At 39.9% G+C, this 23,444-nt stretch overlaps 1 protein-coding gene and 1 long non-coding RNA gene across 6 annotated transcripts in view; one reads left to right on the forward strand and one right to left on the reverse strand.

Moving 5' to 3' along the window:
- LOC309650906 overlaps nt 1–5,102 on the reverse strand; it is a 44,362-nt gene extending 39,260 nt beyond the window's left edge. The window contains exon 1 of the long non-coding RNA XR_014257812.1: nt 5,015–5,102. This is a non-coding gene — a long non-coding RNA (uncharacterized lncRNA). The remainder of the gene's footprint in view (nt 1–5,014) is intronic.
- The window catches only part of LOC309650809 (WD repeat-containing protein 89), a 109,069-nt gene that overhangs the window by 65,964 nt on the left and 19,661 nt on the right, over nt 1–23,444 (forward strand). For 2 of the 5 annotated variants that reach the window (XR_014257739.1, XM_082442602.1), the window contains exons 1-2: nt 5,420–5,503; nt 16,732–16,860. The exons of 1 other annotated variant lie outside the window; for it this stretch is intronic. Coding sequence is in view for 1 of the 4 variants with exons in the window: in XM_082442601.1 (XP_082298727.1) it covers nt 5,351–5,503 (153 nt within the window). In the remaining 3 variants the exon portion in view is untranslated. Of the gene's footprint in view, nt 1–5,248; nt 5,504–16,731; nt 16,861–23,444 lie in introns of those variants that run through there. 2 more of the 5 variants (XM_082442601.1, XR_014257740.1) reach the window with 2 other exon arrangements.

The following is a 23,444-nucleotide window of genomic DNA, read 5'->3' on the forward strand; positions in this document are numbered from 1 at the left end:
TGGTATTTGAGTCTGGGGGCTAAAAGTTCCAGAAATCCTACAAAAGAAAACAGAAAGGTTTCATTTCTTTTACAGCTCAGATGAATAGCTTTGTATTATACCATCATATAGATCAACTGGAGATCACATGAAAAAAGAAAAACCCTAAGGATATGAGATTAGTCAACGAGTGTATTTCACATAAGTTCGTATCAATTATCTTATTACTGGGCTCTACTCTACTTTGCCTATAACTTTGATCTACTTCATTTAAACTTCTTAGATTCCACTTCCTGGCTGTTGTACACTCCTAGTGCTATCATTAAAGTTTTTTTCTTTTTTCAAGGATAATTTTCAACAACTAAAGGGCTCAGCAAACATCTTGTTTTTGGTCATCCTTCCTATAATCTCTCAGAGCAAGTGGTGAAAGTAGACCAAATGTTGGAATCTGAACCAATAGTTCCTGAACGTCTGCACTGTGGCATGCACTATGCTGGGCACTTTATTTACACTGTGTTAATCTTCATAACCCCATTGAGAGGAATATATGGTCACCTGATGAGTAATTTGAGGTTTAGAGAGATTAAACAGCTTGCTCAAAATCACACACCTAGTTTTGAGTAATAGTCCTTATTAAAATATCTGCCTATTGTAGTTACATTTGGGGGGAAATGTCCTTATTTAGAGTTATAAAGAGTACTGTTTACAAATGAAATGATGCTGGGATTTTCTTATAAATAATCAGATAGGAGATGTGGTGGGAATGTGGGTAAGAGCATAGATATAAGTAAGTTTAGCCATCAGTTAAAGTTGGGTGATAGGGTCATATACATAAGGGTTCATGATTTTTTTTTCTACTTTTGTATACGATGGAACTTTTCCACATTGAACAGATTTTAAAAGTAAGTAAACTGGAAAGTAGAATTACGATAAAAAAGAAAGTGTAAATGTGTAGTAGCGTTCATCTTAGCAATTCAATAACTCTTTCAGCTATATCCTTTTAGAGCTATCTTGAGGAAGGACCCTGGATCAATTTCACATGCATGGGTAAATGGGCACTTTCATAACTTATTTAATAAAAAAGTGATGGGAATTCCCTGGTGGTACAGTGGTTAGGACTGTGCACTTTCACTGCCGGGGCCCGGGTTCAATCCCTGGTCAGGCAACTAAGATCCCACAAGCCATGCAGCACGGCCGAAAAAGAAAAAAAGAAAAAAATGAATTTTCATAGCAATTATTAAGATCTTAAGCTGCTCCTATTGATCCTAACCACACCTCTCTCTTTAAAATAAACTATGGTCCTAATTCTTAATTAAATAGAAGACCCAAAGACCAGTTTGTCAGATAGCCTGGTCTTTCTTCTCCTCTTGACTCCATTTAGTGTGCTATTTTACTGTTTGTTCATTCTTTTTAACTTCAAAGTGGCAGGAAGAGAACAAACAGCTTAATGCAGTTGATTCCCCACTTTTGAGCAGCCCTATGGAGAGGTTTTCTGGAGGTAGGTAGTGTTTTCGATCAACATAATTATCAGTTTCAGTACTAGCTCTGCCTCTTCCTCAACTTTCAGCTGTCTAAATTAAAAGGGGTAATAGGAAAGTCCATCTTAAAACTGAAGTAGTTAAAATACCACCACTATCTTGAAAAAATTTTGGCATGGTGACTGGTATAAACCAGCTGGCACCTGTTACAGGATGTTTTAGCCACCACTCCACCTTCTGGCTTCAAGGGCAGTGTTGCTGACATTTTCAAAAGCTTTAGAGCTGGTAGCTTACCAGGAAGTACTCCTCACAGAGCAGAGGCCGGCTTGCCTATGAGTGGGCCTTATTTACTGGGAAACCTCTGTGATTGAAGAGTTGGGCAAAGTATTCCTGGTGCTAAAGAATGGAGCCAAAGACTTCAAATGTAGGCTGTCAGGCCAAGATCTCAAGGACTAGCCGGCCAAAAGAGATAGGGAGTTAGAGAGGTAGGCTGGAATAGAGTTTGAAGGTAGAGCTGTTCCTTTTAGATGTATTTTACCAGAGATTGGAAAATGTAATTGGTTTGTACATCCTATATGCTTATACTAACCCACTCCCCCCAAATACAAGACACAGTGTCAAACATGGTTCTTTGGAATGAGTTCCAAGCCTGAAACCGGACTCTCAAACAAATGATCTGAAGTTCTTCATCTATGTGTTGCTGTGAAGGTATTTTGTAGATGTAATTAATGTTCATAATCAGTAGACTTTAAATAAAGATTATCCTGGATAACCTGGGTAGGCCTGATTCAATCAGTGGAAGGGCCTTAAGAGCAGAACTGAGGTACTCAGAAGAAATTCTGCCTGTGGATTGCAACTTCAGCTCATGCCTGAGAGTTCCAGCCTGCCTCTCCTGACACCCTGCTCTACAGATTTCAGACTTATCCCCTAGCCAGCCCCTACAACTGTGTAAGTCAATTCCTCGCAAAAAATTCCTTAATATATGTCTCCTACTGATTCTGTTTCTCTGGTTGAGCCCTGATACAGTGATTGAGCCTGAGTATTTCCAAGCACTTATTATGTGTAATTCAGACTTCATATTTTAACAATAGCAAATACAAATATTTTTATGTATATATAGGAGTAAGAGTATGTGTGGGCTGTATATATATGTGTGCTCTTTTGACTAGGCTTGACCTTCAGCTCCCATGTCCTTCCTTGTAGTGTTTAAGAATCCTGTAGCAAGAATCCTGCTAAGGCAGCTTAACCAGAATCACCCTCCCTCAATATCTGATTGAGTGCCTCATCCTTCATTATCCCCCAGTTGATGTCTGATTACACCCACCTACTTTCAGTAAGAATACTGTTGAGTGATGTAGCAATAATCCCCCCATGCCTGATGTTTCTTCATAGTAATTTTCCATCCACTGACCCCCCTATCCCCTGCTCCTTGGCTATAAATTCCCACTTTTCCTGTTGTATTCAGAATTGAGTCCAATCTCTCTCCGCTATTACAAAACCCTACCACAGTAGCCCCCGTTGAATAAAGTCTGCCTAACCATCTTAAAAAGTGTGATGAATAATCTTTTCTTTAACACCTCCACACCTTTTTTGATCACATATTTCTCAATAATTTTTTTAACCATTCATATATATATAAACATATATACATACATATGGTTAGATTTCAAAGTTTATACTTTTATTATCATGTTCACTATTTTTAAAAATACAGATATAAAAAGAAAAAGAAAAATGTTGATATTAAAAAGTAAATATTACAAACAGGGATTGTACTATTCTCTTCCTGTATCTCAAAAGTCATCTTGCATTTATCTCACCTTGAGGTCATTCCTTAAACTTTCCCAACAGATGGTGTACCAAGGTGATTCCTGGGTTCACATCTTAAAAAGCAGTAATGGTGCCTGTTGCAATTTCTACTTTTAAATTCTCAGTTAAACAAAAAATAACTACTAAAGTTTTTTCTCTTTAAAATGGAACACTTTGAGAGCGTCCAAAAGTGAGCACTTAGACAGTTAATACAGATCAGCCAAATGTGTCTAGGAGTCAGTCACTCAGTTGATTTATCACTCTGCTGAACCCTGCTAACGACAGTAGCAGTCTTGATACCTGCAGTTTTTAATGGTTTTTATTCTTAGTCAAACGAATTTAACATCCCAAATGGACCACTGATTTAAAATAGGAGGCAAAAGGAAAATTCTTTCAAAATGTTAGTTAATGGAAAGCATTAGAACTAATAAATCTGCATTTTTGTCTCAGGGTGATTTTTGTATCCATATATGTCACTTAGTACATCATATCAAATATTTAAAGGAGAAATATAGTGGTGATTACACCCAATTTGGCTATTTATTAAGAATTATAAAAACGTTATGTTTCTCATGTTTCATTTGCAAATAAAACCTGAAACCCTCTCTCATCATCTACAAACAAGACACAAAAAATTATTAAAATAATTTGATTTTTTTAAACATAAAAGCAGTTATTCCAACCATCAGTCAAAAAAGCGGTTTCTGCTTGGCTTAAATCCTCTAAAAGTGTACTTAATTTTTAGTCCAGCAACAAGCCCTTTTCTTACATATATGAAAATTTGTATTACATATTAAATAGAAAAAAACTTGTTGGAAGGAAAAATTCCACTCAGAAAGTTTTGGTATTTATACATTGATTTTTACTTTTGCTAAACACAAAGTTATGAAATATTACTAAATGTGCTCACAGAAGTGAAAGGAGTTCATGATTCAATAAAGGCAGGGAAATTCTGCCTTAAACTAACATGTTTCCAATAAGACTGAAAATGGACGTGATAATACAATCTCGACTAATATACAATGTGCGTGCCTCCTGAAACTGGTCACGTTTGACATTTTAATTACAGCACTATTTTTGTCAAGACAGCAGCCAGTTCTGCTTCATGTCGTATCAACACTTGATTTATGTAAGCAGCGACAAAACAGTATAGATAGCTGTTAAGTTTAGGGCACTTTTCAAATATCCTCGAATGGACACTAATATGCAAATCAAAGACCATTTTGTTGTAAAGGCAAAAAGCCAAGACTTAGAATCCGCTTAGTACGTTAATTACGAACATCTAGCAGAGAGCCAGGCACAGTAGTGGAATGTTTGAAACACTAGTATTTATCTTTACAAACATACATGAAGTCTTTCCAGTTTTCCTAAGTGTCCTTTGGCTTTAATGGTGCTGATAAGTGAAAGGATAACAAAGCACAACGGAACACATGAAAACCACAATAAATGTCAACGGTTGTTAGCAACGAAGAGCTCAGCGACAACCACATTTAAAGCCATAGGATCTTTGCGCCCGATACTACAAATCCCAGGGTTCCCTGGGGTGGAGGCGGAGTTACATTCAAATTGACAGCTTTTTTAGCCAATGACACAGCCAAGCAAAGTACCGCGAGAAGGCCTGATTCTTCCACATTACAACGCTGAAATCATACGAGTTCTGAGCGTATGTGGGTGTTTCAGGGCCCGATTCGAACTACTAAGTATTTCTCACCCGCAGTTACTATCTGGTCAACATACCAATTCCCTACCCGAGTCTGGCTCTGCGGGAGTTCTAGCGTCTAAACGCTGAAAGGAACTCACGTCATCCTATGTCAACGGAAGGACCCATTCGTCCGAGGAAGAGGCGGAACTCGTTTTATTCTTGCCCTTTATTGGCCACGCAGCAAGGAGACTTAAGCTTTCAGCACAAACGATAAGTCGTTAAAACTTCCGCTAACGTAACGTAAAGGGCAGTGCTGTGTAGCGCTATACGGAAGCTGGGTCTACGCAGGCGCAGATATCTTGCATTCGTCCAATCCGGGGAGAGACCACCCCCTGGCGCTTCTTCGCTCCCCCCGCCCAACCTCTTTCCCTTCCCCTGGGCTATGGTCCGCCTCTCTGCTGCTGACCAATCCTCTGCATCCTCCTTTGTGCGTTTATCCAATCAGAGAGGTGGAGGGTGGAGTTCCGGTGGACCGGTCCGCGCAGAGGCTGTGCTGCGAGTTCTCTCCTGCAGCAGGTGTGGGCTCTCCGATGAGGTATATTTCCAAGACCTGCGTTGGGCAGGTTCCTGGGATGGGCAGCTCTCTAGACTGGCAACAACAGTGCCGGTTGACAGTAGAAAGCCGAAGCCGCTGAGCCTGTAGCACGAGGAGCAGAGGGAAATGGGGAGGAGCTGGGAGGAGAGAACCACGTGTTGGGGCTTCTGGTGCAGTTGTCGGAGCCCCTGGGTCATGCCCGTGCTGTCCCTGCCCCGCGGGCCTTCCAAGGGTTAGGTTGGTGTCGCCGAAGCCGCCCCCAGCACTTCTCTGGGTTATTCTTGGGTAAAAACAAAGCGCCTATTCGTCAAGTGTTCAAGGAGAGGTAGCCAGGACCTATTTTTCCCCTTCCCTCATTCCCTTCCCTCGCATTCTTAAATTACGCACCTCCTGGGTTGGTTAATTTTCGGGGTCAGACAGCAGATTTTCCTTTGGGAAGAGACGTGCTGGAGTGTATAGTGCGAACTCTGAGACTAGCTACTATGATAAGCACTTTACGTGTATTATCTCATTTAATCCATACAGCAACATCTAAAGGGTTAGATACTGTTACGGTTCTCATTTTCATGCGAAGAAACAGATATGTTAAGTTACTCGTCCCCGTGTTCTCTTCAGCTTTTCTCTGACCACTTAATTGAGTGTGACATTCGGCTTCCATGCACGTAAAATTTAAATATGGTATTGCTTGTAAAATGTTGGTCTTGTTTTCTTTCCTAACTTGAAGTTATTTTAGAAGTTAATGCAACATACCTAGAAGTAAATCAATTGATGTTATCGAGGTAAAATGATCTAGTAGAAACACATCAGAGTAGGAGCCATTTACTAACCTTTGGGTAAGTCACCTTCTCAGCCGCCGCTTCCTCCACTGCAGAATTGAAATCAATTCCAGAGTTGTCTACTTCCTGGAGTCGTGAGGATCAAATGATATAATATTTATAAATTACTGATGTTAACTATATATGACAGTTTTCTGCTTTTCAAATTCTTTCCTGTGGAAGCTGGACTATCATTAATATGCAATATATATTATAATTAAAATATTATATATATACACACATACAGTGGATAGCATGCAGCCTAGTACCACTTGAGTGTGAAATACCTCTTAAGCGTATGTGGCCCACTTATCTGCTTATCCAGGGTTCAGGATAGTATTCCCTGTGAATGCAGAAGTGGTACTTGTCTGGTTTGTATTCTTTCCTCAGACTGCTGTAGATAGCATAAAGCAAAAGTAGATCAGCTCATTTAACTGCTTTTCTGAGTTCTGATTACTTTGGGAGACTCTGAAGGGAGGTCCCATTTCCTTGCCTTTTTCAGCTTCTGGTAGCCTCTTATATTCCTTGGCTTGTGGCTCCATCATTTTAAAAGCACATCACTTCAATCTATGCTTCCGTAATCATATCACCTTCTCTTCCGTAGTCAAATCCGTCTGCTTTCATCTTAGTGGGGACACTTGTGTTTATACTTAGGTTCCATCTAGATAATCCAGAATAATCTCTCCATCTCAAGATCCTTAGCTTAATTACAAGATCCCTTTTGATGTATAAGGAAACATTCATAGGTTCCGGGAATTAGAGCTCGGATGTTTTGGGGGTGCATTATTTAGCTTGCCACAAAGGGTATAAAGAAGGGTAAAACATATCCTATCCTAGTGCAGCTTAAAGTCTAGTAGGATATGCTGTAAGAGAAAAAAAAAATGACTTCTGGGTTGCTGTGAAAAGACCCTTCTAAGTTACCATAGGTTGGTACTTCAGCTTTTCCCCTGGAAAACAGAAGAGGTAAATGAATATTCCTGTGATAATGTGGATACAAAGCCTGAATTAACCCCTTAGAAGAGTGAAATTTCTTTATATTCTAATCTTCTACCTTAAAAATTCATGTGAGTATTGCATTCAATTTCATAATATTTGTGTTTGATACTATTTTGAACTATTGCCACATCATAACATTGCTGTTCTACGGAGATAGACAGTTTATTTTGTGGCTTCTTATGATAGCCAGTTTACTATAGTCATAGGTGTGTCCCCTAGTTTAAGAAGCATGACCTCAGATGATGGGGATTTATTATAAGGAAGCCATTTATGCAACTAAATACGCTGAGTCTTATTGCTCCTAAGGCTAGAATATGCACTAGGCTTCATGGAGAACTGGACTGATAGTCCCTCACGATTGATATCCTCTAGTCCCCCCAGCAAGGAGATAGTAGCTCTGATGACTTCAGTTTTTTGTTGTATCTTCAGAAGGAGGTAATAATCTGTTGCTCTCATGTCTGGCTGGAATTAATAATTCTCAGGAGACAGAATCTGATGAGTTGGGTTTGTTACCATCCCACCCAGTACGGATATGTTGGAATAAGATAAAATACGAAAGAACCCAGCTTCAAGTAGGCATTCAGTATATAAGAACTACTCTGTAACAGTCTCTGTGCTTTTTGCATGGAGATGGAAGGGTAAAGGGCAAGGAGAAGCACATGTGGGACATTTCTGTGGGCCAGGCCTAGAAGTGACCTACATTGCTTTTTCTCAGGTTCTTTTGGCTAAAACTCTGTCACATAGCCACACCTAACCAGTCTAGTTGTGTGCCTACGCTAGTGATCTGCTGATGAGTTAGCAGTCTGCTACAATGGGCCATACCTGTAGCCAACTTGTTAAGACTTGTCCTCAACCCTTAGTTTCCAGCCTTTAGTTTCTTCACCCTGTGAACTCTGTTGGTGTCCAAATGCCTCTAGACAAACCTATTACACAAATTTCTTTTTTTGCTGGCTCCATACCTTTGCCATCATCAGGTCCACAAGAAAAAGTCTCACATCCTTTGCTCTATAAATAACAATGCAGTGCGATGCACCCATTTGTCCTTGTTCTGTTTGAGCAGGTATCCAGCCACAGTATCTTGGACTTTTCCAGGCATGGCTCTTGTATCAGCAGTCTACAGGGTACCAGATCAAGGTCTGAGTTTGACTGTAATGGCCTATATGGGAAAAGAATCTAAAAAAGAGTGGATATATGTGAACAGATTCACTTTGCTGTACAGCATAAAGTAACACAACATTGTAAATCAACTCTACTCCAATAAAAAATAATAATTTTAAAAAAGAAATTTTAAAAAAAGGTCTGAGTTTGAACCACTGTCGTGCATGGTAAAGTGGGCCCAAGGAAAAAATTCTGTAATATTTTTCCACAAATAACTTATTCCAAAAAAATTCTTTATCAGCTTCTTTAGTGCTTTTATTCCCTCAAAGTGGTGTCAAGCTAATGATTACAAGACTAGTTTTAGGCCGTCTTCTTTACAAGTCCAATGTGGGTGGTCCGCCACCTAACTTAGGGCTGTGAGGGTATAGTACACAGTTTATAGCTACAACATTTTTATTTTTGTGCACTTAAGGTACAGTTTATTGGGTGTTTTCTTGATAATTAATTACATAACTGATAATCCAAACCTAAGCTATTTCACTTATTTGTTAAATGTTCCTATTTGGTTCACCAGCCTTCTCTGTTCCTTGGCTGGGTAGTAATTCAGGTGAAATAGATACAGAGGAATGAACATTTAAAAAATTTTTTAAAATAAATTTATTTATTTATTTTTGGCTGTGTTGGGTCTTTGTTGCTGCACACGGGCTTTCTCTAGTTGCGGCGAGCGGGGGCTACTCTTTGTTGTGGTGCGTGGGCTTCTCATTGTGGTGGCTTCTCTTGTTGTGTAGCACGGGCTCTAGGTGCGCAGGCTTCAGTAGTTGTGGCACGCGGGCTCTAGAGCGCAGGCTCAGTAGTTGTGGCATACGGGCCCTAGAGCGCAGGCTCAGTAGTTGTGGCTCACGGGCTCTAGAGCGCAGGCTCAGTAGTTGTGGCGCATGAGCTTAGTTGCTCTGCGGCATGTGAGATCTTCCCAGACAAGGGCTCGAACCCATGTCCCCTGCATTGGCAGGCGGATTCCTAAGCCCTGCGCCGCCAGGGATGTCCCAGAATGAACAATTTTAAAAACTATCTTTGAAACAGATAATCTCTGGGAAGCTAGCATTTAAGTGATTGAGATGTATGGTAGTTAGAAGTGATTTTTTTTTTTTACTTCCTGAAAAAGAGTATTATTACAGGGTTACGTTATTTCACATTTATGCATTTAAAATTGGATTCAGTTACCTTGTTTGTGTGTGTGTGTGTGTGTGTGTGTGTGTGTGTGTGTGTGTAAGTAACTCCCTATCACTTAGCTTTAAATGCAGATTTTTCTTGGGTTCCAAGTTCATTTTGGCTGAATTAACTTGTTCATCATTTCAGCTAGATAACTTGTACATCATACAATAATGAGATTTTTAGCAAATCTCTTTACATTTTAACGACCATAAAACTTCATTATGTTTTCTACTGTATATTTTCCAAATGTTCTTGGCTGTGAAACAACTTGAAAAGTATAAAGCTTAAAATTGTGGCAGCATGATGTAATAGAAGAAGCACTTGGAGTCAGAAGGTATATCTAGACCATGCACAATATTTAACTTTTCTGAGCTTAAGTTTCATATTTGTAAAATAAGAATAATAGTACTTCTCCTACTTAACTCTCGGAGTTGTGAGAAACAGATGAAATAACATACTATAGTCCTTTGAAAAATGTAATTCTTTCATAAACAAAATATAAGGTTATATTAAGTATCTGTTATACCTTAAAAGGTTCAAGTTTAGCATGAATTCTATTGTGAAATCCACTCGTTCAAGTGATTTTTTTTTAAGTTTTTTGCTGCTTCATAAGATGACTGGACCAAAAAATGATAAAAATCCTTTCTATCAAGTCTTTTAAGTTAATATTAGTGTTAATTAATATTATTTTCCCAATTTCATTCCTTTGGTGTGCTAACAGTACAATTTCATAGGAAAATTAAAAGAAACCTCTTCTTCCAAAGACTAATAACTTTTCCTGATAGTGTAGATTAGTTTACCATATCAGTTAATATATTTCTTTTGCATGTTCCTTTGTATTAGTATGTATGCTGAGGTAAGTGATGGCTCCATTCTCTTTGTGGACATTCATCCTGATCATTAGTACTTTTTATTGGCCTAAAAAAAAAAGAATTTCACCATTCCTTGAATTGCAATGGAGCTAGTGGTTAAGAGCACAGATCCTTAAACCTGACGACCTGAGTTGAATACTGGCTCCAATTATAACTACTTTGTAGGCTGTTAGGATTAAATGAGTAAATATTTGTGAAGTGCTTAAAACAGTGCCTGACAAACACTATTAAATAAATTCCTTCCTTAATGATTTTATTCAATATCATTCATCAAGTATTAATGTGAAATAATAGCTAAAAGAGAAAAAGCTCTAGGGGATGGCTTATATTTTAAATTATATCTTGTAGCTGATATTTTAAGTCTCTAAGCCTATAAATACTTGGAAATTTACGCATCCATTCAACTAAAATTTGCACTGGATTTCACATCATTGATATTACCACTGTCTTAAAAAACTTTGTTAAGGCCTTCCACATATTTATGCTTTATATATTTTAACTTTATGTTGCTTGGTTTTATGAAGTCATTTTGATTAGTGCAAATAAGAATTATAACAGGACTTCACATTTGAATGGCCATTTAAGAATGCTTTGTAAAATATTTCCTTTATATCATTTGAGAGGCAGTATAAGAAAGTATTTAAGAGTGTGGGCTCTGAAACCAGTTTTGAGTTCCAATCCCTGCTATGCATTTGTGAGCAAAGTGACCTCTGGCATATCACCTACCTTTTCTAAGCTTTACTTCCTAATTATAAAATGGGAGAAGTAAGTGTACCTACTTTGTAGGGCTGTCTGGAAGGTTAAATGAGATATAATGCATATAAGGCATTTAGAACAGTGCCTGGATTATAACAAAAGTTCAGTATGTCTTAGTTGCTGTTAATGTCACTGATGCATACAAAAGTATCAGTAAACAGAACAAGTGGAAATGTGAGGCAACCAAGATTCAGATTGGATCTGTAATTTACTGAAGGTCACATGCAAAAAAAAAAGTAAGCCTCCTTACTTCTAGTGCAGATCTTTTCCCATAAAAATACTGCCTTCATTTCCACCTTTAACACCTTTCAGCTCACTCATATTGACTAGGTCCATCTCAGAGACACGTTTCTTCATTTTCCATTGTGTTTCCAATTCTTGGCTGCTTGTTAGAGTATTTTTATCTTGGTTCTAATTCTGTCAGACTGCTTCCCTTTCTTCATGAATCCTTCAGCCCTGTATTTCTCAGACCTAAAGTTGTTAGCATGCATGACAGGCATCTATTTTCAAGAAAGGAAGAAAGAATAGATACTGAAGCTAAATTTTCCATAGTGGTTAGTTTTTGTTGTTTTTTAATTAATTAATCATTTAATTTTGGGCTGTGTTGGGTCTTCGTTGCTGTGCGCGGGCTTTCTCTAGTTGCAGTGAGCGGGGGTTACTCTTCCGTTGCGGTGCGCGGGCTTCTCATTGTGGTGGCTTCTCTTGTTGTGCTTAGGCTCTAGGCACGTGGGCTTCAGTAGTTGTGACGCGCGGGCTCTAGAGCACAGGCTCAGTAGTCATGGCGCACGGACTTAGTTGCTCCGTGGCATGTGGGATCTTCCTGGACCAGGGCTGGAACCTGTGTCCCCTACATTGGCAGGCGGATTCTTAACAACTGCGCCACTGTGATTTCATTAGCCTATCATTAATTTGTATTTAATGTAGCACTGAATTATTTTTGCAGAGCTATTTTATTCTTTCCAAACTTTCCCTTCCCCTGCCCCCACCCCCCACCCTGAGGTTGTAAAGTCAAACTGAAGTTATTTCTTAGGAACTAAGAAGGGAGCCTGAAAATCACACAAATACCCTGAGCCATTCTAAAAATAGGAAGAATACAATTTTATGAATCATTGGGTTATTTTTTAAAATCTTGAAAGATTATAATGTGGATGTATCTTTTTGGCATCAAAAGCATGTTTATATCATATAAGCAAAGCACATAGTATTTAGTGCATTATACTGGAATTTTGAGTTAGTTTGATCCCGTAAAGTATTTTGTGAAAGAAGAGTTGCATTTTGAACATACTGGTCTGAAATTTGGGTTTGTAGATCTAGTTATTAAATTGCATTCAAACCATCATTTCTGCCTATAGGGTACTGTGTAAGATGGTAAGGTGATGTTCCCAAATCCTAGCCCTGTCCTTAGCTTCCTCAGTTATGCCTTCCTGGTGCTTTCTATGATGTTAGGAGGTTGAGTGAATTTACCTCTAAACTGTGGTTATGGATGTTTTATCAATAGTGATAATATTATTACTATTTAATTTCTCCACAAAAGGGATAGCTGCTTCTAAAGCGTGGTCTGTGTGTGTGTGTGTTTCCTGTCTTTGACTGTCATTGTTTTACATCTATGTGTAGTTCCTTATCTTTGCCTCCTGCCTGCCTCTATTGAGTGTGTTATGTGTGTGTTTATATTTTTATACTCCTCTCATGGGAAGTAGCATTTCGTGAGGTAAGCTGTGGAGCTAGTCTCAGGCTGGTGGAGGATTGATATTAGAGAATTGGAAAATATGGTTCCTGTCCTTAAGAAGTTTATACTTTATACTGGAGAAAGAAGCAAATATAAATATATAAAACATATAACTAGAGATAAATAACACTTTAGTATATTTGGTATATGATTGCTAAATGAGTAACAGTTGATATTTTGGCATTCAGAGGGAGTAGAAACTCACTTTAGGCTGAGTTAAGAAAGATTTTGTAGTACTGGTAGAATTTGAGCTATATCTTGAAGCATGGGTATTATCTAGATAACTCAAGAAAATGATGTAGGATTCTTGGAGAGAGTAGCAACTCTTTGCAGTTGTATTGTGGGGAAAATATTTTGCCTAGCCTATTAAAGTATTGATGAGTCTGGGCTTGCTATAAAATATAGTGTGTAATTCACATGTTCAAACATCTGCAGTTCATGCAGAAACAACAAAAGAATGTATGTCAGACTTTATAAAAATTAAGTGTTTTGTTTTATGTACTTAAGAAATGTTTGTGAAATCTATATTTCCTTTTATTTCTGATATACTGTCAATATTTTTTACAACATGAAGTTGGCTTCTAAGAATAAAACTCTCATGTGATATTTCTCGTGTGGGAAGTAAGAAATTTTCCCGTTCTTGACATCTTTGGCCAGGAATCAGATGTTAAGTCAAATGTTTCCTGTCATGCTCTGTATCAGGCACAGCGGAGGTTATTGCAGTTGCAGGCGAGAGGTAATGGAAAACAGGAGGATAGTGGCAGGACAAACAGTGAGGAGATGGATGTAAAGGGCGATTTTCAAGGTAGGCTTTATTAGCTAGGGGAGTCTTATCATTTGCCTCCCTTTAATCAAAGGTAATTCTGAGATTTTGAGCCTTGGTGACTGAGAAGATTGTGCAGTTAACAGAGATGAAGAATATATGTTTGAGTTACATTTTGAGTATGTTTAATTTGAAGTTTTGGCAGCACATTCAGGGGTAGAGGTCTAGGCAGACATTAGAAATATAGGATTGGAATTTTGAAGAGAGATCAGGGTTGAGGATAAAATCTAGGAGTTCACATAGAGGTAGGAATTTATATTGCCAGGTGAAGAGGAAAAAACAACTTAAGAAAATCTCAGTTATCCTGGGTGACAGTGGAAATTTATTCTGTTTAGAGACTTTGTAATTAAGTCCTGAATGATGTTTTTTGTCATTCTCTAATTTTTGCACCTGTTGCTTGATGGCAGTAGTCATCAGTGCCATGAACAAAGAAGGCAAGTATTAAAAAAGAATTTGGTAGCTTAAGTCTTCATGTTTAGTAAAGTTAAACTTGACAGTACATTATTTCCAGTCCTTTTTATCCTTCACATCAGATCTATACAGTAAGCGTGGAATTTATTTTTCCTCTTAATATCCGGCTTTTGTAGCATGGTTCAAGAATTATGCCTTTCGTTGGTTATTTCTCTAATATCAGGATCTTTCACTGTGTTCAGAGGAAAGGAAATGAGTTTAGAACTTAACTAGATTCTGATCTTCCCGTGATATGGCACAAAGTGGTTAAGAGAGCTGGTCTGTCCTATTGAATCTTTACACGAATATAAAGCTATAAATATTTATGTTTAAAGGTTTTTACCACTGTTTTGATTTCTATTTCAATAGATCCCTTTTGGATACTCATCTAATTTGGAGTAATAAATAGTGAATCTATACTTCAAAATGTAAAAGAAGATATCTTTAACTATCAATTTATAAATATTTATAAACTGTTGCCTTTTGTATGAGAGATATGTGGACATGATTATAAGCTCTCCAGTATTAGGAAGCCTCATTCTGGCTTAACCTTATTTCAGGCACTGGTTAACAGTGGAAATTAAAAGAATTATTAGTATGATAAAGTGTTAAAGCATCTTTCTGTTTGGTGACTTTTGGGGAGAACATTTCATACTGTGAATTCACTGTAGAAGTATCTAGTCTGCTTGTCTCCCTGCCCCCCTCCCCCCCAGTGTATATATTCAGTTTGATGTCAGTTATCATGGTTAACAGCATGGGGGATATGTATATATATATGTAAAATCTAATAGGTTATTCTGCAAGTTTATCGTTTGACACTTGCATTTCTTTGAAGTTCTCTGTGCTGGCACTTCTTGGTCTTTCGGGCCAGGCATCATTCTGAGCACTTAACATGTAGTAATTAGTTTATATCTTATAACAACCCTGTTAGGTTGGAACTGTTAACCTCTGTTTAAAGAATAGGAAGCTGAAACACATAGCTAGTGAAGCCAGAATTTTTTTTTTTAACATCTTTATTGGACTATAATTGCTTTACAATGGTGTGTTAGTTTCTGCTTTATAACAAAGGGAATCAGCTATACATATACATATATCCCCATATCCCCTCCCTCTTGCGTCTCCCTCTCATCCTCCCTATCCCACCCCTCTAGGTGGTCACAAAGCACAGAGCTGATCTCCCTGTGCTATGCAGCTGGTGAAGCCAGAATTTGAACCCTGACAGTCTGGCGGTATACCCATTCTCTTAACTACTGTGCAATACCTATTTCTCTAAGCCTCAGTTTCCTCACCTAAACAGCAGTAATAAAAAGATTATCTTTTAGGGTTATTGGTAGGGTTAAATGAAGCAATGCATGTGAAGAGACTGATACAGGAACCTAGTTATTAATGATCAGTTAATACTAGCTGTCTATTGTTTGGTCACTTTTCTGAGGTTCTTCGGGTTCTTTTTTTTTCTTTGTCTCCTTTATAGTTTTTATTTTTCCTCTGCCCATTCCTTTAACTGGTGTTTCAGGGTTCTATTCTTTTTTTTTTCCTAATTTATATTTATTTATTTATGTATGCATATATGTATGTATGTATGGCGGCATTGGGTCTTCATTTCTCCGCGTGTGCTTTCTCTAGCTGCGGCGAGCGGGGACTACTCTTTGCTGCGGTGCATGGGCTTCTCATTGCGGTGGCCTCTCTTGTTGTGGAGCATGGGCTCTAGGGCCTGCGGGCTTCAGTAGTTGTGGCTCGCAGGCTCTAGAGTGCAGGCTCAGTAGTTGTGGCGCACGGGCTTAGTTGCTCCGCGGCATGTGGGATCTTCCCGGACCAGGGCTCGAACCCATGTCCCCTGCATTGGCAGGCGGATTCTTAACCACTGCGCCACCAGGGAAGCCCTCAGGATTCCGTTCTTGACCTGTTGTTTTATATCATTCTGTATAATTCCCCTTCAGGAGTTTCATCCAATTCCCTAGTTTTTAACTACTGCCTATTTCCTATAGTCTGATGACCCAGTTTTATACTTTCCTCCTGAGCTGTAAACTGATGTATCCAAATGTCTATTTTACATCCTCCCTTGGCTACCCCCATATGTCCCTCCAGCCTGATGTGGGTAAAACTGTAAAAGGATTTTAATCTAAAATGGAATTGAAGGATATGGAATGGAGAATCTCACACTTGTCCTCTCAGAACAATGAAACTTAAAGACTGAGAGACTGATTTCCCATAAATGCCTGATTTACAAAAGAGTGAAACTTAACCTCTGACCAATGAATCTCTCCCTGTCTTTGAGCCAGTGAACCCTCTGCACGGCTCCTAAGTTGGACCCTCCCCTTTTGCACTCCTTGCCCATAAATGCAACCCAACCTAAACCTTCAGTGGACTCACCTGTAGCTTACTGCAGCATGCGTGTCCCGAACTGCAGTATCTCTGCTACTCCAGGATAAACTCGATTTTCAGTAACTCGAGTTTGCCTCAGCTTACCTCTTTTCTTTTAGGTTGACATTACATGGTGTCATAAGTGATCTGAAGGCGCCAACCACTTGAACTTCCGGGATCAAGTGAGGTTCCTGCACTTGAGTCCTTTGCACTGTTTGCTTCTGTGAGTCGCTGTAACTTTCAGTTTGGTAAGTCTCCTCTCAGATCTCAAGCTACATCCTTTTGGTTGAGCTGTCTTACTTTATTCAAAATCTAGATAAAGGCAGATTGTCTTTCTGGTAAGTACTCTTTTGTTTCTGATAATTTTATCTAGTCATCTGAATGTACTAAAGGTGGCCTCCCCCTTGGGGAATCCTAGCCAGTTTTATGTTAAAAAAAATTATGGTCCTTCCTCATGTGCATGTTTGACTAAATAGACCAATCTTACAAAGGATAACATAGAACTCCAATTGTCATTTTGTGGAACCTTTGATCTCCCCAAACTTGTTTTCTTTGAACTAAGTTAGAAGACCATGGCTACAATATTAAGCAATCTGAGTGGGATTGTTATTTTAATTGGTATCTAGAGGCTACTAAACATTCAGGATTCTAAAATTGCCTCCTTATTGTTTCTACATTAACTGAAGCAAATAAACAACCAAAGATGGATAAAAAAGTTCCAGAGCCCTTTTCCTCAGTGCTAACCGAGGTCCTTTCTAACCCCACTGTTCCACCTCCTCTGTATCCCTCCTTGCCCCTTCCTGAGTCTCTCCTCTGTCTGAATTTACTTTCGTTCCTCACCAAACTGAGCCCATTAAGATCTTCTTTTTCAAAATGAGACCTTCTGAGCATCCTACTAAAAACTGCCCTAGATTTCCTATGCCCCATGGACAAAGACCAAAAGTAGGGCTGTAATTAAGGATTTCCCCAAGGTAACTGAGGATCCCCATACATTTGCTGAGGAATTCAGTATTGTAACCCCAGCCTACCAACGTAGTCTCTCTGGTCTCTTAATTAGTTCATTTGCTTCTTGGAGAATGTCAGGCCCCACAATGGATTAAAACTGCAGGTTGGGGAAACCCTGAACAACTTCTAGGGTTTAAGCTAAACCAACCAGTAGTTCTTTTACATGGTCAACCTCATCGTATAGCCAAAAGGCTGCACAGAACCATCCCTACAGCCTTCCCCAAACCTGTGGACTGGAATAAAACTCAGGTATGCATCCAAAAGCCTGCCGAATCCTTCCATGACTATTACAACAAACTCCAAATTGTTGTCAAAGAAAATTCTGGACTCCCCATAGACGTTGAGTCCACTCAGGTGGCTTTTTTTTAAAAAAAAACGGTATTTTTTTTTTTAAACTAATTTATTTATTTTATTTATTTTTGGCTGTGTTGGGTCTTCGTTGCTGTGCGCAGGCTTTCTCTAGTTGCGGTGAGCGGGGGATACTCTTCGTTGTGGTGCGCGGGCTTCTCATTGCGGTGGCTTCTCTTGTTGTGGAGCATGGGCTCTAGGCGCGCGGGCTTCAGTAGCTGTGGCTCACGGGCTCAGTAGTTGTGGCTCTCGGGCTCTAGAGCGCAGGCTCAGTGGTTGTGGCGCATGGGCTTAGTTGCTCCACAGCATGTGGGATCTTCCCGGACCAGGGCTCGAGCCCATGTCCCCTGCATTGGCAGGCTGATTCTTAACCACTGCGCCACCAGAGAAGTCCCCACTCAGGTGGCTTTTAATTCCATGTGTATAAATGGCCTGCACAAGAACTTATCCTTGTTGGTCAAAAGAACCTGTATGGAATGGGAGACAGTGTTCACCCCTGACCTTGTCAATCTGGCTGATAAATTAGCTCACATCATAGAAGGTGACTCTAGAAAAAAAACAACTAAGATTTTGAATCTACAACACCAACGGATAGAAACTCCAAAGCAAATCCATCCTACAGGACTATGTCATTATTATAAAAAACCTGACCATGGAAAAAGGATCGCTGCAAATTGAAATCCAAATAGTCACAACCTTCTAAGAACCCATGGCCAAACCCACCCCCAGTGATGGGACTCCAAGGACACACAGGGACTGTTCCTTGTTCTGCCATTAAATAGACTGGAGGAAACTACTCTCCAGATCAGGGACAAATTCCTTACAGTTTAAAAAAAAAAAATTTTTATTTATTTGTTTGTTTTATTTATTTATTGCTGCGTTGGGTCTTCATTGCTGTGTGCGGGCTTTCTCTAGTTGCGGCAAGCTGGGGCTACTCTTTGTTGCCGTGCGCGGGCTTCTCATTGCAGTGGCTTCTCTTGTTGTGGACCATGGGCTCTAGGCACACAGGCTTCAGTAGTTGTGGCGCCGGGCTTAGTTGCTCCGCGGCATGTGGGATCTTTCCAGACCAGGGCTCGAACCCGTATCCCCTGCATTGGCAGGCGGATTCTTAACCACTGCGCCACCAGGAAAGTCCCTCCTTACAGTATTAATTGACACAGGAGCTACTCTTATAAGTGCTGAACCCCACTACAATTAAACAGTCCCTTTCTTGGAGTAATATGTATGTTCAAATAGTGGGAGTCTTAAAAAAACTGCAATGTGTCCTTATTTCTCAGCCCATATTTTTTTGTCTGGACCTTTGCAAGATAAATGCCTGCTCCCAAACATTTACTGGGATGAGATTTTCTGGAGAAATACAATGCTGCCTTTTTTTTTTTCTCTCTCAAAAGGCAGAAATATCCCTTGAGTTTGAATTCAACACTTAGGAAAATTTAACCCCTTTTGCCATTATTTGCACTCTACAAACCAAGGCAGTCCAAACTTTGTACTCATCCGCCCTATTAAACCTGGTATTCCCTAATCTTTGGACAAAATTCTTAACAGAAAAAGGCACAATTCATGGTGCCCCTCCCATTATGATCCAGATTGACCGCACAAAACCTCTCCTAAGAATAAACAAATATCCTGTGAATAAGGAAGGTTTACAGGGCATAAGGCCCATTATAGAGGACCATAAGGCCCAAGGACCTATTATCCTTTGTGCTAGTCCTTGTAATACCCTTATTTTGCCTGTTAAAAAAACAGGATGAGGATGGAGATTTGTCCAAGACTGTAGGGCAATAAATAACATTGTAATTCTTTGCCGTCCTGTCTTTTCTAATCCCCACATGCTGTTGGTATCCATCCATACTGGAAGCAACTTTTACATTCTAGTCAACTTATACAGTGGGTTTTTAGTATCCCTGTTGAAAGGGGTAGTCAGTGTCTCTTTGCCTTTACCTGAGAAGGACAACAGTACATCTGGACAGTCATGCCTCAAGGCTTTACTGAGGCCTTCTTACTTCTCACAAGTTTGAAAGGCTGATTTAAATGACATAAAATTCTCTGGAGGCTTTCTTGGGCTAGCTGGTCATTGTCATAATTGGATCCCAAATTTCTCCTTAGTGGTTCAGCCCCTATATGCCTTACTAAAGAACACCAACCTGACCCCATTGTTTGGATGATCAAGATAGCTTGGCCTTTAAGATCTTGAAGGAAAGCCTAATAAATCCACCTGCCTTTGGACACATAAATTATCAGCTACCCTTTTTCCTTTTTGTATATGAGAAGGAAGGGAATGCCCTCGGATTACTTACCCAAAAACATGGGGGCTATCACCGACCTTTAGGTTTCTACAGCCAACAGTGAGATCCAGTGGCCTGAGAATACTCCACCCCCACCCCTTGGAGCTACGCCTGCTTCCACTCTTTTAGTAAAGGCTACTGAAGAGATTGTCATAGGATCCTCCTTGATCATCTTTGTACCTTAGCCTGTTGAGCCTTTCTTAAATTTTGCACCACACTCAACACCTTTCAGTGAGACGTCTTACCACCTATGAAATCCTCTTACTAACCTCCCCTCATATGACCCTTATTCATTATAACAGTCTCAACCCTGCTATCCCTCTTCCCTCTTGCACTGATGAAATTCCCCATGTCTGTTTGACTTTGATGGATCACCTCTTGACCCCTCATGATGACTTACAAGAAACCCCCTTGGTGAATGCTGATCTGGTTAATTGATGGTTCTTGCCTAAAAAGTGAGAATGGCAAATTCTGTGCCAGGTATGCAAGGTCATTGAGGCTGCACCCTCGCCTTCGACCACTTCAGCCCAACAAGCGGAGTTACATGCTCTCATTCAAACATATGTTTTAGCCAAAGGCAAGACGGCAAATGTCTGTACAGATAGTTGACATGCCTTTGGGATAGCCCATGACTTTGGAATGTTATGGAAACAGTGGGGTTTCCTTACTTCTAGTGGAGTTAAAATTAAGAATGGCCCTTATGTCCAAAATTTGTTGGATGCTGTACTGCTGCCAGCAGCTCTAGCTATCATTAAAGTCCCTGGGCATTCCAAGTCTGATTTTCTGGAAGCCAAAGAAAACCACCTCACCAGTATTCCTGCAAAAAATGCCACCCTTCTGAGATCTGTAAACCAAACCTCTGTCATGGTCCAGAAGGCTGCTCCCCCTGGCGAGGACCTAAGGGAACTAGCCAGGGAAGTACAACAGTTGGCCTCTGAAAGAGAAAAACAGAATTGGAAAGTCAAAGGCTGTTGGTACCGTGAAGTAAAGGGACTCTGGTTTGGACCCAGTAATAAATTGGTCCTGCCAAAAAAAAATCTAAAATTTCCCTTTTTAACTACCATATATGACTTAAACCATTGGTCCAGTGAGAAAATGGTAACATTTATGAATCAATATTGGTGTAGAAACGTCGGCAAGGCCACAAAAAACACATATCTTGTCCTAAATTCAACCCAGAGAAGACTATCTACACTGCCTGGGGACATTTTGATTTACCCAGTAGACCATTTGAGGTCTGGCAGATGGATTTCATACAATTGTTCCTGTCTCATGGATGTAAATATATTAGGCTAGTAATGGTGTGCATGTTTTCACATGGACTGAAGCATTTCCATGTAGAAAGGCAGCTGCCTCTTCTGTAGCTAAAGTCCTTTTAGAAAAGATTACTTCCATTTGAGGAACCTCCCTGGAACTCCATAGTGACTGGAGAACCCACTTTACTGGACAAGTACTTTCACAAATCTGTGCCATCTGGCCAGTTCTACAACATTTTCATTTTGCTTGTCATCCTCACTCTTCAGGACTGGTTGAACATACAAATGGCATTATCAAGAACCATTGGCTGAATTAGTTAAAAATCTCCAAATACCTCAACCAAAAATATTTCTGCTGGTTCTTCTAAATCTTGGACCCGTTCCATTCAGGATTCATAAGCTCTCACCCTTTGAAATAATTATAGGACAGCCAATGCATTTAGTCCCTGCTTCCTTTGACCTACAAATAATAAAAGGGGATATATTTCAGTTTTGCAAAGGTCTAATTAAATCCATTGACAATAATAATGCTTTGGAGGAATAATCTTTCCACAGCATGCTCCCAGGAGACAAAGATGTCAAACACCACACTTTGCAGCCTGGTGACTTCGTCTGTTGCAGAAGGCATATCCATAAAGTTTCCCTCCAACCTTGTTGCAAGGGCCCCTACCAGCTGTTGCTGACTAACCCCTGTGTCGCTAAGCTCCAAGGGATGGACTCCTGGATTCATGGGTCTCTTCTATAAAAGGGCCCCCAAACTTGAGTGGATCTGCAACCTAACTGGTGATTCAAAGCTAAAATTTTCTACTGAAGCAGATGACATCAGAAGTAGACAGCTTTCCCAAGATATCCAGACCAGGCCTGTGTCATGCTGCTTAAAGTTCTAATTGCCCTTTCTTTGGCTTTCTTGCTGCTCGCTTTAGCTTTAGCGCATCCCTTGGCGCACCTTACCAAAACTCCCTGATTCTGCCAGCCTTACTGATTGTTTGATTTGTGCCAGAGCTAATAACATTCATGATGAACCTGAACTGGTAACCTGGCCTTTAGCCTTAGAAGGATGGCGAAATCTGTCTGGCAGAGATGTAGGCTTTTCCTTTGGTACCTTTGAAGAGGTGCATGTTTTTCCTTGCAGCAAATTGGCACCAGACATTACAGCATTCCATTGGGTGCCCCCTGCCCATAAAGGAATACCCCTTAACCAAGTCTGGACTCTTACCCAAAATCTTTCTTTGTGTTTCGAAAACATTTATGGTACTGGCAAAACTCTGGCCTCCCTCCCACTAAACGCTTGTAACTATACAATTCTATATGATTCAGATGATCGTGAATTCACTCCCTGCTGGAATCAAGAAGACTAAATGTCTCCTCTATTAATGTATCTCTGTGGTGGGATAATGAAAATTATAATGGTACCAGGGAATGGGAAGCGGATGTGCTTCCTTTCAATGGTACTTAATGGGGAATTGACCAAAAATCTGGTGAATGGTGGGAACTTAATTCAGCTTACCTTCTCCCTGGAGATTCCCCAGACCTCCATGAGAAACGCACCCGCAATAATCAAACTCACCTATTATTCCAAATGTATAGAAATTTAAAATGTTCTTATAGCCATTCCCACCATGCTGACTGTCATGTGCTATGTGTAAATGACCATGTTTTTGATCCTGAGAGCTCTTCTTTTATACCAGGAAAAAAAAGGGGGCCCACTTACACCCTGTCTTTAGAAAACACTGGTTATTTCTTTCTGTGCAGAAACACTCCTCCTTAAATGGAAGGGACGTTGTGGAGTTGTTGCCCTTCCACTGCCTATGTACCCAGTCTGGGTTCTTTCTCCTAACAACTTAAAAGAGCGCGTCAAAGCTGGGACGGATATAATTTTGGATGGATGCCCACAAATAACCCCATAGTAGATGGAAAGGGGTTTGGGCATGCCTTTAC

Source organism: Balaenoptera physalus, assembly GCF_965194825.1.
Source record: "Balaenoptera physalus genome assembly, chromosome: 2".
Lineage (NCBI taxonomy): Eukaryota > Metazoa > Chordata > Mammalia > Artiodactyla > Balaenopteridae > Balaenoptera > Balaenoptera physalus.